This window comes from Oncorhynchus clarkii, unplaced genomic scaffold, assembly GCF_045791955.1.
Source record: "Oncorhynchus clarkii lewisi isolate Uvic-CL-2024 unplaced genomic scaffold, UVic_Ocla_1.0 unplaced_contig_10932_pilon_pilon, whole genome shotgun sequence".
NCBI lineage: Eukaryota > Metazoa > Chordata > Actinopteri > Salmoniformes > Salmonidae > Oncorhynchus > Oncorhynchus clarkii.
This window is the reverse complement of record NW_027259275.1, coordinates 16,390-34,489: the sequence shown is the minus strand read 5'-3', so window position 1 is coordinate 34,489 and position 18,100 is coordinate 16,390. Positions and strand designations below refer to the sequence as shown.

At 42.0% G+C, this 18,100-nt stretch overlaps 1 protein-coding gene across 2 annotated transcripts; it reads left to right on the top strand.

Annotated features, from left to right (window-relative positions):
- Window positions 1–5,814: 5,814 nt before the first annotated feature.
- LOC139399929 (ATP-dependent translocase ABCB1-like) lies at window positions 5,815–17,752 on the top strand. 2 transcript variants are annotated; one of them, XM_071145060.1, is made up of 24 exons: window positions 5,815–6,092; window positions 6,471–6,662; window positions 6,818–6,989; window positions 7,286–7,410; window positions 7,534–7,711; window positions 7,875–7,988; window positions 8,146–8,256; window positions 8,462–8,587; window positions 9,140–9,343; window positions 9,617–9,787; window positions 10,040–10,201; window positions 10,464–10,694; window positions 11,083–11,238; window positions 11,488–11,592; window positions 11,726–11,803; window positions 13,573–13,656; window positions 13,864–14,067; window positions 14,347–14,447; window positions 14,550–14,690; window positions 15,140–15,296; window positions 15,553–15,750; window positions 15,998–16,204; window positions 16,466–16,612; window positions 16,805–17,752. In XM_071145060.1, the coding sequence occupies exons 1-24, from the start codon at window positions 6,085–6,087 to the stop codon at window positions 17,000–17,002; spliced, it is 3,570 nt and encodes a 1,189-aa protein (XP_071001161.1). In that variant the 5' UTR covers window positions 5,815–6,084; the 3' UTR covers window positions 17,003–17,752. The 2 variants fall into 2 exon arrangements, with proteins under 2 accessions (XP_071001161.1, XP_071001160.1); XM_071145059.1 differs by having other exon boundaries at window positions 11,080–11,238.
- The last annotated feature ends 348 nt before the right edge of the window (window positions 17,753–18,100 follow it).

The following is an 18,100-nucleotide window of genomic DNA, read 5'->3' as shown; positions in this document are numbered from 1 at the left end:
TGCACGCTGACTCGTGTCGCTAATTGTACGGTGTTTCCTCTGACACATTGGTGCGGCTGGCTTCCGGGTTAAGGAAGCAGTGGGTCAGGAAGCAGTGCGGCTTGGCAGGGTTGTATTTTGAAGGATGCATGGCTCTTGACCTTCGCCTCTCCCGAGTCCATACGGGAGTTGCAACGAGTTACACTGTAACTACCAATTGGATATCACAAAATTGGGGTAAAAAGTACAACCCCAAAAATATCTTCGCCCCAGTCTAAGATAATTTACACTCTGAAGCATGTTCACAACAAGGATTTGGCTCTATTTATTGTTCCCTCTATCCAGTCTCACAGTCCCTGCCACTTAAAAGCTTCACGGTAGGGATGGTGTTAAATAGGTGATGAGCTGTGCATGTTTTTCTCTTATGATCTCAGTCTTTCACGTGCATTTTTTTTGCAAACTCCAACTGTCATGTTCTTTTTTCTCAGGAGTGGCTTCCATCTGGCCACTTTCCCATAAAGCCTAGATTGGTGAAGTGCTGTAGAGACTGTTGTCCTTCTGGCAGCTTCTCCCATCTCAGCCAAGGAAAGGGAAAGGGGATCTCTAGTCAGTTGCACAACTGTTGTCTTCTGCATTTAACCCAACCCTTCTGAATCAGAGGTGCGGGGGGCTGCCTTAATCGATGTCATTGTCTCTCGGGGAGCAGTCAGTGGGCAAGACAAGATATTTAAGTGCCTTTGAACAGGGTATGGTAGTAGGTGTCAGGCACACCGGTTTGTGTCAAGAACTGAAACGCTGCTGGTATCCCATGTGTATCAAGATTGGCCCACCACCCAAATGACATCCAGCCAATTTGACACAACTGTGGGAAGCATTGGAGTCAACATGGGCCAGCATCCCTGTGGAACGCTGTCGACACCTTGTAGAGTCCATGCCCCGATGAATTCAGGCTTTTTTGAGAGCAAAAGAGCCCTTCAGGTCTTACTCAGACTGGCTACGGAGAGTGTGATCACACAGTCATCCAGAACAGGCGGTGCTCTCATACATGGTTCAGTGTTGCTTTCCTCGAAGCGAACATAGAAGGATAGCGTTATGGTCATATTTGCAGAAATGGAGGGAAAGGGAGAGCTTTGTATGTATCTCTCTTTGTAGAGTAAAGGTGATTTAGAGTTTTTTTCACCTCTAGTTGCACAGGTGACATGCTGGTAGGATTTCAGTTTTCCAGCATTAAAATCACCATCCACTAGGAGCGCTGCCTCTGGGTGAGCATTTTCTTGTTTGCTTATGGTCCTATACAGCTTGTTGAGTGCGGTCTTAGTGCCAGCATCGTTTTGGTATTTGACATTTATTAGGATCTCCATTAGCCGCTGCAGAAGCATCAGCTACTCTTCCTGGGGTCCACATGAAACATACTAACATCATACATAGTACAGCACATTATTAGTTAAGCACTGAAATGCATACATTTGAAACATCACACATAGCCTACGTATCAGTACATACACACAATATCTAGATCTAAACAGTGCAATTAGCATTACAATACAAAATATATAAAATGGCTGTGCAGCAAGGTGTTCTTTTACCTGATTTTTAAACTGATTTTATTGCTTGAGTTACCTGGAGTGATAGAGTTCCATGTAGTCACAGCTCTATTTAATACTGTACGTTTCCCAGCCTCTGTTCTGGACCTGGGGACTGTGAAGAAACCTCTGGTTCATGTCTTGTGCTGTACCGATGAGTGTCCGAACTGTGTTCCAACTGCTTGAACAAACAGTTCGGTATCTTCAACACATCAATACCTTGCACAAAGACCAATAGAGGTTCAGTCAATCTTTCCTCAACTTTGAGCCAGGAGAGACTGATATGCATGTTACTGACACTTACCCTCCATGTACTGTACATCTAAGTGCGATATGTGCTCCTTTGTTCTGGACCAACTGCAATTTACCTATGTCCTTCTTTGCTGCACATGACCACAGTAGTCCAGAAGCGACAAAACTAGGGCCTGTAGGACCTGTCTGGTTGACTGAGATATCAAGAAGGCAGAGCAATGCCCTATCATGGACAGATCTCTTCCCATTTTAGCAACCATTGAGTCTATATGTTTTGACCATGACAGCTTACTACCTAGGGTTACATCGCTAATTTTCACATTTAGTCTCATCAACTTGCTCAATAGCCACATTATTCAGTAATAGATCTAATCAAGGTTTAACGTTGACTGATTGATTTGTTAAATAAATAATGCTTTTTGTTTTGAGATATTTATCACCAGACTATTGCTAGTTACCCATTCTAAAACTGACTGGAGCTCTATATTAAGGGTGTCAGTTATTTATGTTACTGTTGCAGAAGACGTGTATGCTGTTGATTTTGTCTGCGTACATAGACAAACAGGTTTTATTCAAGTTCAGTGGAAGGTCATTTGTAAAAACAGAAAACAATAGTGGCCCTAGCCGGCTGCCCTGCGGTACATCACACTCAACGGAATTTGCATGAGAGAGGCTTCCATTAACGAAAACCCTCTGTGTTCTATTAGATAGGTAACTCTCAATCCATAATAAGGCAGCGGATGAAAATCCTCGGCAATAGGTTAGGATCACTACATCAAAAGCTGCTCTGAAGTCTAACAAAACACCTCCCACCATCTTCTTACTATTCATTTCTTTCATCCAATCATCAGCCATTTGTCAGTGCTGAGCATGTTGAGTGCCCATCCCTATAAGCATGCTGAAAGTCTGTTGTTAACTCTGTAAAATAACTTTGTTTTTGATCAAACTATTTTTTTCTCTCCAAAAGTTTGCTAAGCACTTGTAACAGGCTGACTTGTCAGGTGTTTTAACCATTAAAGGGTGCTCTTCTATTCTTGGGTAGCGGAATTACCTTTGCCTCCCTCCATGTCTGAGGGCACACATCGTCTTCTAGGCTTGTGGTGTTAAATCCACAGCTATCTTGGTAAATAGTATAGTCTACAGCTTATCACGAGGTATTCTTACTCAGGTGAGCAGAACCTTGAGACTTCCTTAATATCACTCACCAGCTGTTGTTAACAGAGACACTCACCTCCCCCCTTGATCTTACCTGAGCTAGATGTATATTATCCGTGTCCTTGTTCAGCCACGACTCTAAGAAACATAGGATATTACAGTTCTTCAGGTTCCATTGATAGGATAGTCTCGAAAAGAGCTTGTCCAGTTTGTTCTCTTGAACGTTCGCTAATTGAACAGAGGGTAGAGGCAGTTTATGTATTCATCTATGTACAATTGTGGCCAAAAGATTTGAGAATGACACAAATGTTAATTTTCACAAAGTTTGCTGCTTCAGTGTCTTTAGATATTTTTGTCAGATGTTACTATGGAATACTGAAGTATAATTACAAGCATTTCATAAGTGTCAAAGGCTTTTATTGACAATTACATGAAGTTGATGCAAAGAGTCAATATTTGCAGTGTTGACCCTTCTTTTTCAAGACCTCTGCAATCCGCCCTGGCATGCTGTCAATTAAGTTTGTGGCTACATCCTGACTGATGGCAGCCCATTCTTGCATAATCAATGCTTGGAGTTTGTCAGAATTTGTGGGTTTTTGTTTGTCCACCTGCCTCTTGAGGATTGACCACAAGTTCTCAATGGGATTAAGGTCTGGGGAGTTTCCTGGCCATGGACCCAAAATATCGATGTTTTGTTCCCCCAGCCAATTAGTCATCAGTTTTGCCTTATGGCAAGGTGCTTCATCATGCTTGAAAAGGTATTGTTCGTCACCAAACTGTTCCTGGATGGTTGGGAGAAGTTGCTCTCGGAGGATGTGTTGGTACCATTCTTTAAGCAAGCTCTGTACTGGTGGTGCCCCTATCCCGCAGCTGAATCAACTTTAGGAGACAGTCCTGGCGCTTGCTGGACTTTCTTGGGCGTCCTGAAGCCTTCTTCACAACAATTTAACCGCTCTCCTTGAAATTCTTGATGATCCGATAAATGGTTGATTTAGGTGCAATCTTACTGGCAGCAATATCCTTGCCTGTGAAGCCTTTTTTGTGCAAAGCAATGATGATGGCAATGTTTCCTTGCAGGTAACCATGGTTGACCGAGGAAGAACAATGATTCCAAGCACCACCCTCCTTTTGAAACGTCTGTTATTTGAACTCAATCAGCATGACAGAGGGATCTCCAGCCTTGTCCTCGTCAACACTCACACCTGTGTTAACGAATCACTGAATCCCTGACATGATGTCAGCTGGTCCTTTTGTGGCAGGGCTGAAAATGCAGTGGAAATGTTTTTTGGGGATTCCGTTCATTTGCATGGCAAAGAGGGACTTTGGAATGAATTACAATTCATCTGATCACTCTTCATAACATTCTGGAGTATATGCAAATTGCCATCATACAAACTGAGGCAACAGACTTTGTGAAAATTAATATTTGTGTCATTCTCAACTTTTGGCCACGACTGTAGTTTTGTCAGGGTGCCCGCACGTCGGCCTCTCTTGCACTTTCTCCTCCGAGTGCAGAGGATTAGGGTCTGGTCCGGGGTGAAAAGTATGTCCTGCACCGCCAACTGGTTGAAGTAGAAATCCTCATCCAATACAAGATTATTTATTGCTGTTCTGATGTCCAGAAGCTCTTTTTGGTCATAGCAAACCATGGGGGAAACATTATGTACAAAAAAGTTTAGATCAGCACAATGGAGTTTGTTTCTGGTCTCAGTTTCAGGAATGGCTGAAAATTTTAGGTAAATGTAATAATTTAACTCGGCTATTTGCACTGTTGGGAGATTTGGAAAGTCAATCATTCAACAATATTATAATAATTTTAGTGAAAATATTCTTTAAATCTTTAAAACTTACAATCTTTGGATACTATGTCATTAGAAAGGTTCAAAATTCATATAAAACATCACAGCACAGTCGAAAGATATATGGCTCGTTGAAATCAAAAGAGGATGGTCTTACGGAGATACATTTACTGTAGGTGGGCTGGACTGAGAGTAGCAGAGGGGTGAGATTAAAACGCTTATGATCAGTGATAGTTATTACTGAAAACACTATCTATATATAGATGTCTGAGTACATATCCAGTATCTATCCAAAATGTAATGTGTATAATCCAGAAACAGATATATTTGTTGTGTAATTACTGTGTATAAAAGTACCATGTATGACTGCAGCTGGTTCAGAAAATGACCATTTCATTTATGCAGAGTTAACAGCAACAAAACAAGTTATCCTTAGTGCTTCGATTACCCCTGCAATCCTCTCACCACAAACATGGTTATCATATTTTCAAGATAATGTTTGTATAGAGCGATCCGTGGCTGTGATAAACAATGCTCGGACAAATACAGTTGATGCATGGGATGTATTATGTAAAACTGTATCAGATATCAACAACTCTTGACCAAGCAACAGACCTACAATGTGAGTGGTGGGACGACATTTTATTTTCTGAGAATAATATAGAACATATTGTATTATAAACTCTACTTCCTTCCTACGAAATGTCATTGTGTACTCAAATAATTGACTCCTGACGGTATGTAAATAGTTTTTTGATCATTAAAAAGTGCCATGTATGTAAAACGTGTGTAAAATGTATATGTAGCCTAACAAAAAAGAGCATCAAACACAGGGGATATGCAACAACAAAACACACACACAAAAAACCACACTAAACAGCAGAATTGGTCAGGAACTAGTCAAACGGCCGCTATCCAATCCAGCACCATTCAATGCCCATTCATTATAATCCATCTGTCCTGTTGCTGCAGGATTATTTTCCTGCTGTTGCCAACTGGCTCAAATTAAGATTTTACATCTGTGTATTGGCTATAAAGTGCAGGGATCCTTTGTGGCCATGCATTACGGTGAGCTACATATGTGATTATTTCTATTATGGGTTGCATTGTTTATGCATATCTTCACCATGTACAATGGTGATTTGTGGATTATGTTTTATACTACACATATCATATGTTAGGCACGCCAGATTGTGAACATTGACTACTGGTATTGTCATTTCTCCATAGCCAATTTCACTGTGGAGGAGATCAGCGCTATATTGAACTCAACTGACGGATGTATTCAAATTCCTGGAGTTGATATAGAGGCTCTAATGACTCGGCAAGTGATAATAAGTACAGTAGATAACAGACACACATTATCAATATATTAATACAATGTGGCTTTTATTTCTGATTATAAACTGGGTGGTTTGAGCCCTGAATGCTGATTGGCCCGACAGCCGTGGTATATTAGACCGTATACCACGGGTATGACAAAACATTTTTTTTTTACTTATCTAATTACATTGGTAACCATTTTATAAAAGCAATAAGGCACTGGGGTTTGTGGTATATGGCCAATATACCACGGCTAAGGGCTGTATCCAGGCACTCTGCATTGCATCGTGCATAAGAACAGGCCATATACCCCCCCCCTCCACCCCCATTGCTTATTGCTTAAAAACATACTGTGTGATACATACATTTGAATTTCCAGACATGCCTATTACTTCATTGGGATCGGTTGTGCTGTGTTCCTGCTGGGGACCTTTCAGGTGATGTTGTTCTTGTTGACAGCCACCAAACAGACCAAACGGATCCGGGAGAAATACTTCCATGCCATCCTCCACCAACAGATGTCCTGGTTTGATACACACCAGATAGGAGTTCTCAACGTCAGGTTAACAGAGTGAGTTTGAAACATTGGATGAATGTTCGGGATTTTTTTTTAAATCAAAGACAATGTCATATTTTAGCATATATGATCACATTGAGCAACTACAGATTGTTTCAATAATGTAAATTATTATAATATAATTAATGTAATACTTTTACTTTCTACAGTGACATCAACACAATCAACGAAGGCCTTGGAGACAAGATCTGTGTGTTCGTGCAGTTCTTCTGCACCTTCTTGTCAGGGTTCATCATTGGTTTCATCTTCGGCTGGAAGCTAACCCTCGTCATCCTGACCGTCAGTCCTCTCCTGGCAGGATCAGCTGCCGTCTGGTCCAAAGTAAGACTACCAATGATCTGCAAAGACAAAAGCTTTATCCCAAATGGTACCCTATTTCCTATATAGTGCACTACTTGAAAGTAGTAGACTATATAGGGAATAAGGTGCCATATTGTTTTCATATGTGTCACTAAACAGTGGTCGCATCACTACTCTCGTGCCCAATCCCAAATCCACCCCTAGTTTATACTTATCCAATCCTCTCAGTTTTCCACAATCACATTTCTTTTATAAAGACATTTTTACATCAGCATTGTAAGATACCGTATTCATGAACAGTTTCTATTTGATTTCAGATACTTGCCACCCTGACCAGTAAGGAGCTGTCTGCCTATGCCAAAGCAGGGGCGGTAGCTGAAGAGATACTGGTGGCTATCAGGACAGTTGTGGCTTTCAATGGACAGAAGAAAGCTGTGGAAAGGTTAGTCAGTTACTAACTAATTAATGTGTTGCATAAAACAGTGGATCTTTCCATAATTATTAATATGATTTACCAAAATCAAGACACATTCCCCTATTTAGGCATGTGTTCTATATATTTTAGGTATGAAAGAAACTTGGAGGATGCTAAAAACTTTGGGATAAAGAAAGCCATCACCACTAATGTGTCCATGGGCTTCACCCAGTTTGTCATATTTGGGACGTACGCCTTGGCTTTCTGGTACGGGACCAAGCTCTCTGTAGACGAGCCTGAAAACTACACCATTGGAAAAACCATTACAGTAAGCTTTTATGGAAGATTTTAAGTAGGAATTTACTATTTTCCAATAGATGCATTTACATTTTATTGTGAAGAGGCCTCTACAATGTCTTTACACCTGTTACTCTGTCTGATATTAATATAATTCCTTTCTTCATTACATTCTTTGTTGCTGCTATTTTTAGGTCTTCTTCTCGGTGATGATTGGGGCGTTCTCTTTGGGCCAGGGTGCGCCTAACTTGGAAGCCATCGCCAAAGCCCGGGGTGCTGCCTATGAAGTCTACAATACCATTGACCAGGTACCGGAAGTATTCAGTTTAACCCCTAAATCACCATAGCACTCACTCCGTATGAACTCACTCTAACTCACTCAGAACAACATGATCTCAAGAACTCAAGTCGAATTTAGACATTTGTCCTACTGCCGCGGTTGATGAGTTGATTTGTTTGTCATAGCCGCGGCCCATAGACAGCAGTTCAAAGGAAGGTCACAAACCAGACTGTGTGAAAGGAGACATTGAATTCAAGAACATCCACTTCAGCTACCCCTCCAGGAAAGATGTCAAAGTAAGTAGTGGATTTGAATCGAACCAGATCCAGACACTAACCTGTCTCCAAATGATTTGAAAAATGCACAATAAGGAAGAAGCTAAGTTGAATTTTCAGTTTCCAGTTGGATTAGCAAAAACAAAATGACAAGCTGTACAATTGTAAAATGACAGGTAAAAATACATGTTAAATACGTTGTGGGATGTGTTCCCTGTCGCTGTAGATTCTTGAAGGAGTGAATCTGACAGTGCCTCGTGGGAAGACCATAGCTCTGGTTGGAGCCAGTGGATGTGGGAAGAGCACCACCATTCAGCTGCTTCAGCGCTTTTATGATCCAGACTCAGGAGAGGTATGAACAAATCTGATCAAGGCTTATTCAAAGTGTGTTTAAAGTGCATTTGATGAGCCCGTCCTCCAATAGCTCCACCCACCAGCCTCCAGTGAAGGACTCACATGCTTTATGATCCAACCTCAGGAGAGGTATGCAGTACACGAGCGCATTAAAGTTCAAACACCTGACCCATAGTGCATACAGAGACTCACATGCACACACACGTGTAATGTACATTCACTCACGTACACTCATTCCCAAGTTTTGGTTTATCAGGTTTAGTGTTGAATTCAGTTCAGTAAAAAGTAAAATAGTATTGTAGTGCCCTCTTGTGGAATGTTGATATATCATTTGTCAGAAACGCTGTTGGTTTTGTTTGTATAGCTGAGGGTGGTAGGGGAGCTAAGGCTGCTGCAGCACCCCCTGATAAATCAAAATAAGAAATAAATAACAACAATAATAATAAACAACATTCCCACCTTTATTACTCCTGTATGAGCATAGAAAGTACTTGTCAGCAAAGCAGAGACATTTGCATGCCTAATGAATATGACCCTGGTTTGTTGTCAGATTACCCTGGATGGTCGGGACATCCGGACCCTGAATGTGAAGTGGCTGAGGGAGAATATGGGTATCGTCAGTCAGGAACCTGTGCTGTTCGGAACAACCATTGCAGAAAACATCCGCTATGGCAGAGAGGATGCCACAGATGAGGACATCGAACGGGCCGTGAGGGAGGCCAACGCGTACGACTTCATCTCCAAACTCCCCGATGTACGTGGGGATACTGACAAATGAGTACATACAATGGCTTCAGTGTTTCACATGTGTTATACAATAAATTATCTATGGTGTACAAATGATTTGAAGTGAGTAGGACAGCAGATATTCTGTTGTTTCTATGGCGACTGTGTTGAATTGAAATGTTTTTTTGTTTTGAAATTGTATACAGTGTAAGGAAATGGCCAAATAGTGATGATGTTATCCCAATGGACAAATTTAAACATGATTATTTCATCTCCATCCCATTTCATGTGGCGTTAACAGAAGCTGAACACCATGGTGGGGGAGCGGGGAGCCCAGCTCAGTGGAGGACAGAAGCAGAGGATAGCTATCGCCCGGGCCCTGGTCAAAAACCCGAAGATCCTCCTGCTGGACGAGGCCACCTCCGCCCTGGACACCCAGAGTGAGTCGGTCGTTCAGGCCGCTCTGGATAAGGTCAGTACCCTCCCTGAGTACCAGACCCATGGTTAAGGTTGTTCTCAAACCTGCTTTTGCGCAACCTAATAGCCTGACTCGATTTGTTTGACTGCAGCCTTGCAAGTTCACGTTTGCAGCAGTTGACAAACGTCAAGAATCAGAGTGAATCCATGAGATCCTGTTGGAATCCATCTCAGCGAAAATGAAGACGTAATAAAAAAAATGATTTGGAACAAATGATGGCAATATTGTCTCCTCCCATTCCCATAGGCCAGAGCGGGCCGCACCACAATAGTGATCGCCCACCGCCTGTCCACCATCAGAACAGCTGACGTGATCGCTGGCTTCAGCAACGGAGAGGTGGTGGAGCAGGGAACACACAGGGAACTCATGGCCAAGAAGGGGGTTTACTACTCTCTGGTCATGCAGCAGGTACTGTATCACGCTCACTGCATCCCAAATGGCACCCTATTCCCTTTATAGTGCACTGCTTTTGACCACCAGGGCCCCAACTCTGCCTCAACAGTAGAATCAGCCAACGTCTAAATCATGTTGATCAGAGTCATATTTAGAGATGTATATCATCAGTATCAGAGCAATATACCTTATCAAGCCTGTTTCTATATGATCAGTAATAAACAGGCTCTGTGTGTAACATGTTCAAATCCACTATCACACCTTGTCTGTTGTTCAGAGTCAAGGGAAGCCAGAGGAAGATGAAGAGGACCCTGTGGAAGAGGATAACCCTCCTAAATATGAGGATCTGGATTATGTCCTATATGACTCATCTGACATGGATGAGCTGGAAGTGGGAAACGAGGAAGGAATAGAAAACGGCGGCTTTGAAAAGAACTCAATCAGCAGTGGCCGTGTGGAAATGAAACCGACCAGGAGGAAATCTAAGAAGTCCAAGAAGGACAAGAAGGTACTATTACATAGATAATCCTTTATGACGTCCTTCATGTGCTATATAGGAACATGGCTTTGTTATAGTGCTATTGCTAAACTATCATCATACCTATTATATAATGAATGGTATATAATGAATGGTATATAATGTATGGTTGCATTCATTTACATTTTAGTTATTTAGCAGAAGCTCTTATCTTGAGCGACTTACAGAAGCAATTAGGTTTAAGTGCCTTGCTCAAGGGCATATCGACAGATTTTTCACCTAGTCGGCTCGGAGATTCGAACCTGCCACCCTACTGTATATAGTGGTAGTTCATTGTCTTCAGAAATAAGATCTGTTACATCATGTTGGTCCTTGGTCATTTAGTTTTGTCATTGATGACAATGTTTGATGACAGAAGGAAAAGAAACCAGATGAAGCTCCAGACATCCCCTTCACCAGAATCCTGGCCTTGAACAAGCCCGAGTGGCCGTACATGTTGGTAGGAACCCTGTCTAGCTTGGTGGGGGGAGCCGTTTATCCCTGTGTCGCCATCATCTTCGCCAAGATCATTGGAGTAAGTGTTTCACAAGACCACCTCCTTGTCTTCATAATATGAAGCATTGTTAAATACTGCAGAGACTATTCACATGTCCTAGGTGTCTTCATTGAGTTTGATTTAAACGAGGTGGTCTTATTTTTCCACATCATTTATTTGATGGTCGTTGGTTGGTGGGTTTTGGCTCTTATTTTCCAAAGCAGCCTTTTCATTTTCTGTTGTTATCTATTTTGGGCGGGTTTCTCTCCACCCCGTGACCTTCTCTAGGTGTTTTCCGAGGTTGACCCGGAAGTCAAACGACAGAAAACCATGATGTTTTCCCTGCTCTTCCTTCTCATCGGAGGAGTGGCTTTTGTCACCTACTTCCTAAAGGTTTTCTAATTTATAGATCTAAACTGTGTCCAAAATGGCAACCTATGCCCTATACAGTGCACTATCTCAAACATTTAATATGTTGTGGGTATGTCTGGTTGGGTACATTTCTGCTGTATGTTCTATGTTTCAGGGTTACATGTTTGGAAAATCAGGAGAGCTTCTTACCATGAGGCTGAGGAGGCAGGTATTCCATGCCATGATGAGACAGGTAGGACAAACTGTCATGCGGGAAAATATATACTTCAGCAATTGTACATAAATGTAAAAAGACTGACTTGTCATTGCTAATTTACTTTACTGTATTGATAATACCAGCAGAAGGACGATGCTGAAATGCCACTTTGTGGTGTTTTGCCTCAGAACCTTGCTAAAATTACGATTCTGAACTGCCACTTTGCAGTGTTCTGCCTCAGAACCTTGCTAAAATTACGATTCTGAACTGCCACTTTGCAGTGTTCTGCCTCAGAACCTTGCTAAAATTACGATTCTGAACTGCCACTTTGCAGTGTTCTGCCTCAGAACCTTGCTAAAATTACGATTCTGAACTGCCACTTTGCAGTGTTCTGCCTCAGAACCTTGCTAAAATTACGATTCTGAACTGACACTTTGCAGTGTTCTGCCTCAGAACCTTGCTAAAATTACGATTCTGAACTGCCACTTTGCAGTGTTCTGCCTCAGAACCTTGCTAAAATTACGATTCTGAACTGCCACTTTGCAGTGTTCTGCCTCAGAACCTTGCTAAAATTACGATTCTGAACTGCCACTTTGCAGTGTTCTGCCTCAGAACCTTGCTAAAATTACGATTCTGAACTGCCACTTTGCAGTGTTCTGCCTCAGAACCTTGCTAAAATTACGATTCTGAACTGCCACTTTGCAGTGTTCTGCCTCAGAACCTTGCTAAAATTACGATTCCGAACTGCCACTTTGCAGTGTTCTGCCTCAGAACCTTGCTAAAATTACGATTCCGAACTGCCACTTTGCAGTGTTCTGCCTCAGAACCTTGCTAAAATTACGATTCTGAACTGCCACTTTGCAGTGTTCTGCCTCAGAACCTTGCTAAAATTACGATTCTGAACTGCCACTTTGCAGTGTTCTGCCTCAGAACCTTGCTAAAATTACGATTCTGAACTGCCACTTTGCAGTGTTCTGCCTCAGAACCTTGCTAAAATTACGATTCTGAACTGCCACTTTGCAGTGTTCTGCCTCAGAACCTTGCTAAAATTACGATTCTGAACTGCCACTTTGCAGTGTTCTGCCTCAGAACCTTGCTAAAATTACGATTCTGAACTGCCACTTTGCAGTGTTCTGCCTCAGAACCTTGCTAAAATTACGATTCTGAACTGCCACTTTGCAGTGTTCTGCCTCAGAACCTTGCTAAAATTACGATTCTGAACTGCCACTTTGCAGTGTTCTGCCTCAGAACCTTGCTAAAATTACGATTCTGAACTGCCACTTTGCAGTGTTCTGCCTCAGAACCTTGCTAAAATTACGATTCTGAACTACCACTTTGCAGTGTTCTGCCTCAGAACCTTGCTAAAATTACGATTCTGAACTGCCACTTTGCAGTGTTCTGCCTCAGAACCTTGCTAAAATTACGATTCCGAACTGCCACTTTGCAGTGTTCTGCCTCAGAACCTTGCTAAAATTACGATTCCGAACTGCCACTTTGCAGTGTTCTGCCTCAGAACCTTGCTAAAATTACGATTCTGAACTGCCACTTTGCAGTGTTCTGCCTTAGAACCTTGCTAAAATTACGATTCCGAACTGCCACTTTGCAGTGTTCTGCCTCAGAACCTTGCTAAAATTACGATTCCGAACTGCCACTTTGCAGTGTTCTGCCTCAGAACCTTGCTAAAATTACGATTCCGAACTGCCACTTTGCAGTGTTCTGCCTCAGAACCTTGCTAAAATTACGATTCTGAACTGCCACTTTGCAGTGTTCTGCCTCAGAACCTTGCTAAAATGCATTCCTTACAGGAGATTGGATGGTTTGATGACAACAACAATGCAGTGGGAGTTCTAACCACCAGATTGGCCACAGATGCATCTCTGGTTAAAGGGGTAAGCACAATGCTCTGATTTACACATTGAGATACCGATCAAAATCTATCACATCAAGTCGATGTCAATTCAGAATCATTCTACTGTACAAATCTTTAAAAATGTCTACCTGTACATATGCTTCCATGTATTTACAGTTGCGTTCTTTAGAGTTGCAATGTCTGATAATGGATGGAACCTACTTGTTTCCTCTCTCCTCACCACCAGGCGACTGGGTCTAGGTTGGGTCTGGCCACCAACACAGTCTGTGCTCTCACCATCGCCATTGTGGTGGCCTTCATCCACAGCTGGCAGCTCACCCTCCTCATCCTCGCCTGTGTGCCCTTCCTCATTGGAGCCAACTTCATTCAGATGAGGGCCATGGCAGGCCACGCCTCCAAAGACCAGGGTGCCCTGGAGCAGTCTGGGAAGGTTAACATCAACTTTCTATTGCAATTGGGGTTGCAAAATGTTTCCAAAATTCCCAGATTTTCCAGTAATCCCAGTTATAGGTTTTCCAGAATCAGGAGGGAATAAGCAGAAAATCGGGGAAACCTTAAAACAGGATATCTGGATAACCAGGGAATTTCAGGAAGGTTACTGCTATTATGCAACCCTAATTGCAATGCACTTTGAGACAGTGGGCTATATCAGTGTGTGACACCATGTGTTCAAATAAAACGTTAATAAATCTTTATTCATCTTTTGTAGATATCTACAGAGACCGTTGAAAACTTCAAGACAGTTGTTGGATTGACACGGGAGGACGTCTTCTTTCACAAGTTCATGGACAGTCTAGAAAGACCATACCAGTAAGAGTACAGTTATTCACTTTGTTATAGACTCAGCTTTTGGATTGTTTGACCTTATAACCTACAGTCAAGTACTGATTAGATTTCAACTGAATACATCAGGAACGGTTTGGTGAAGGCTCCCATCTACGGACTAACATTTGCCGTTGCCCAAGCAATCCCTTACATGGTCAATGCTGCAATCTTCCGCTTCGGGTCCTGGCTTATTGCTCACTGTCACACAGAATATGAAAATGTTTTCCTGTGAGTATACATTCTGGTACTGTTATATCTCAAATGAATACATTCACACCAGGGTTGGGGTACATTCCATTTACATTCCAGTCAATTCAGGAAGTACACTGAAATTCCAATTCCAGTTGTCTTCAATGCTTTTCATTGAGGAAAATGTGGTGTTGGAATTGGGTTTTGAATTGACTGCAATTGAAATGGAATGTACCCCAACCCTGACTAGAACCCTTGGCTGCCACATTGTCACTACACGGTAATATAAAAATTATAGTAATAATATAATTATAACATTCATTTGGTGGGTGCTTATATTTGTCCTATTTCACACATGTGTATTAATGCACATGTGTGTTTTTTGCATATCCCAAATCTCCCTGAGACAGCCTCGTTGAGTTGGGTCATGACCAGGGTCTGCCGATATAGTGGCAGTGATAGTACAACATTGTCCTTTTCTTTCGCAGTGTGTTTTCTGTGATCATATTTGCTGCCATGAACATAGGAGAATCAGCATCTTTTGCTCCTGACTTTGCCAAAGCGAAAGCAGCTGCGGGGAGAATTCTTGGCTTGTTGGAGAAGAAACCAGAGATTGACATTTACAGTGAGGAGGGAGAGAAGCCAGTGAGTGAGATATAATGTGTCTTACTCCAATATAAACATAAATACAATGAGAACATTGTGTTTTGTCTGGGACAATGATATAACATTGTGTTTTGTCTGGGACAATGATATAACATTGTGTTTTGTCTGGGACAATGATATAACATTGTGTTTTGTCTGGGACAATGATATAACATTGTGTTTTGTCTGGGACAATGATATAACATTGTGTTTTGTCTGGGACAATGATCTGGAAGGAAAATGTTGTCTTTTCCAGACGGACTTTGTCGGGGACATTGAGTTCCGAGGGATCCACTTTGCGTACCCGACCCGTCAGAACGTGAGGGTTCTCCAGGGGTTGAACGTGTCAGTGGGGCCTGGTCAGACCCTGGCCCTGGTCGGGGAGAGTGGCTGTGGTAAAAGCACCTCCATACAACTACTGGAGCGCTTCTATAGCCCTGCTGAAGGACAAGTGGTGAGACCAACACCAAAAATAATCAAATCATAAATGTAATATAAAGCACGCTTTCAAAACTATTTCAAAGTGCTAAACCAGTATACTGTGAATTGGAATGCAACAAATATAGTAAAACTGTTAGGCCACTTTTTAGCATTTTAATATTTAATATTTGTGAAGGTTGGCCTAAATCTGTGGTATTATTGTGGTGTCTCAGTTAATGAAGGGGTTGACCTAACTCTGTGGTATTATTGTGGTGTCTCAGTTAGTGGATGGGTTGGATACTAAGACCCTGAACCTGTCGTGGCTGAGGTCTCAGCTGGGCCTGGTGTCCCAGGAGCCCATCCTGTTCGACTGCAGCATCTCAGAGAACATCCAGTATGGGGACAACAGCAGAGAGGTCTCTCAGGATGAGATAGAGGAGGCAGCCAAGAACGCCAACATCCATGACTTCATCATGGGCCTGCCAGAGGTATAGTAACAGTATAGTGAGGGAGATTGGAGGAGACAGGATAGGCTGTAGCTGTAGGATGATATTTGAAGTCTTCTCAAAGGGGATCCAAAAAATGTCACTGGTGAGGTCACAGTAGAACTTAAACTAATTTCTCTACAGATATTCATATAGAATAGCTATTGACTAGCCCAAGACGGGCTGTTATGACTTTATATTTTAATTTATATTTTAAAAGTGTTCAATATAGACAAACACTATAATTTGTGTTGTTTTTGTCAGAAATACAATACCAGGGTTGGGGACAAGGGGACCCAGATGTCTGGAGGTCAGAAACAGAGGATAGCCATCGCCAGAGCACTGGTCAGGCAGCCTAAAGTACTGCTGCTGGATGAAGCCACTTCCGCCCTGGACACAGAGAGTGAGAAGGTAAGTCACATGGACATTGAGTGCCGGCCATCTCATTTTCTACCTATTCATTAATTCATTAATTACTTAATGGCCTGGTCACACACAAAAGCTTATCTTCACACAGTATGTCCTCTCCCTCCTTCCCAAATAACCTCTCTGTCTTTCTGTTTCCTCCCTCCTTCTCTCTCTCCCTATCCCTCCCTCCCCCAGATTGTCCAACAGGCTTTAGACGCCGCCCGGCAGGGCCGCACCTGCATCGTGATCGCCCACCGCCTGTCTACCATCCAGAACGCAGACCAGATAGCGGTAATTCAGTATGGTCAGGTGACAGAGCAGGGTACACATACTGACCTCATGGCTAAAGGAGGGGCTTACTATGCCCTGGTCAACGCACAGGTCAACCACTAACTCATATTCAGATTGATGTTTTGCAGCGTATGTACTGTTCTGTTGAATGTTGTTTTGTGAGCTCTTTTTATTGAGCTGCACTTCTTAGCCAGGTCCCCCTTGAGAAAGAGGTCTCCTGTCCATAATGGGACTTCCTGGTTTAATGAAGGTTATTTATAAAAATGTATAAAGAATAAGGAATCTATATGGATAATGATATGGCAGCCATAACTCACTTTGAACGGACCGCTAAAATGATGTTCAATTGCATGATACAAACTGTCTCAGTGTCAATTGGTTTGATCACATGTAGGTGGTGCACTGAAATGTAGCCTATTGGGTTACTGTGCTATTGGTTACTCACTGTATTACTCACTTTAGCAGTAATGCTGGAGCACGGACATCAGTGCAAATATGTTTTGATAAGCTGCCACGAATGAATGAACTGTTCTTGACCATGGCACCTTTCATTGTCTAAAGACAACAGGTACAGTATGTATTTCTATAAGAAAAACAGAAAGACACATTATCACAGTTAAATGACTGGATAAAAGCAGTGTTTGGGAAAGGTTGTATACCTGTAAATATGAGAGGTTGATGTTCAGAAGACTGTTGTATGTTATTGTATACTGTGATATTTTGATGATTTTAAACAGGGACACTATGCTCTAAAAGGCAAAGTATGCATTTGAAGAATATCTATATATTTAAATGAGTACACTATGTAAGGCTGTTACTTGTTTGTAAATATGCATTCAAATAAAACATTACATCCCATAACATGTCATTTTTAACCTGATTCTAAAGTGACATAATGATTAATCTACAATCTAAATTAGATTGTGGGGAATATGTCAATACATTTTCAAATAAACTTGGAACTCGTTCATTTTAAATGAGCCTAAATAGGCTACTGAAGTCTACAGAGGGCGGGTGGACACAAGATGGCGCCCGTTAGTGGGGTAGTAGAACTTTGAAAATACTTCAATTCGATTGAGGCCTATTTCAAATGCCGCTAAATGTAGCCTATCTCCAACCACGGCTAACTTCGGTAAAAATGCCACTTGTTTTCCAACTGTAAAATAAGGTTTAAATAGCACTAGGTGGCATAATTGTAGA

What these genes read in the sequence shown, in the direction of transcription:
- LOC139399929 (XM_071145059.1), top strand. An exon ending in CAGAAGAAAGCTGTGGAAAG is followed by an intron (nt 7,411 to 7,533) that starts GTTAGTCAGTTA and finishes TATATATTTTAG; the next exon opens with GTATGAAAGAAACTTGGAGG. An exon ending in TTCAGGCCGCTCTGGATAAG is followed by an intron (nt 9,788 to 10,039) that starts GTCAGTACCCTC and finishes CCATTCCCATAG; the next exon opens with GCCAGAGCGGGCCGCACCAC.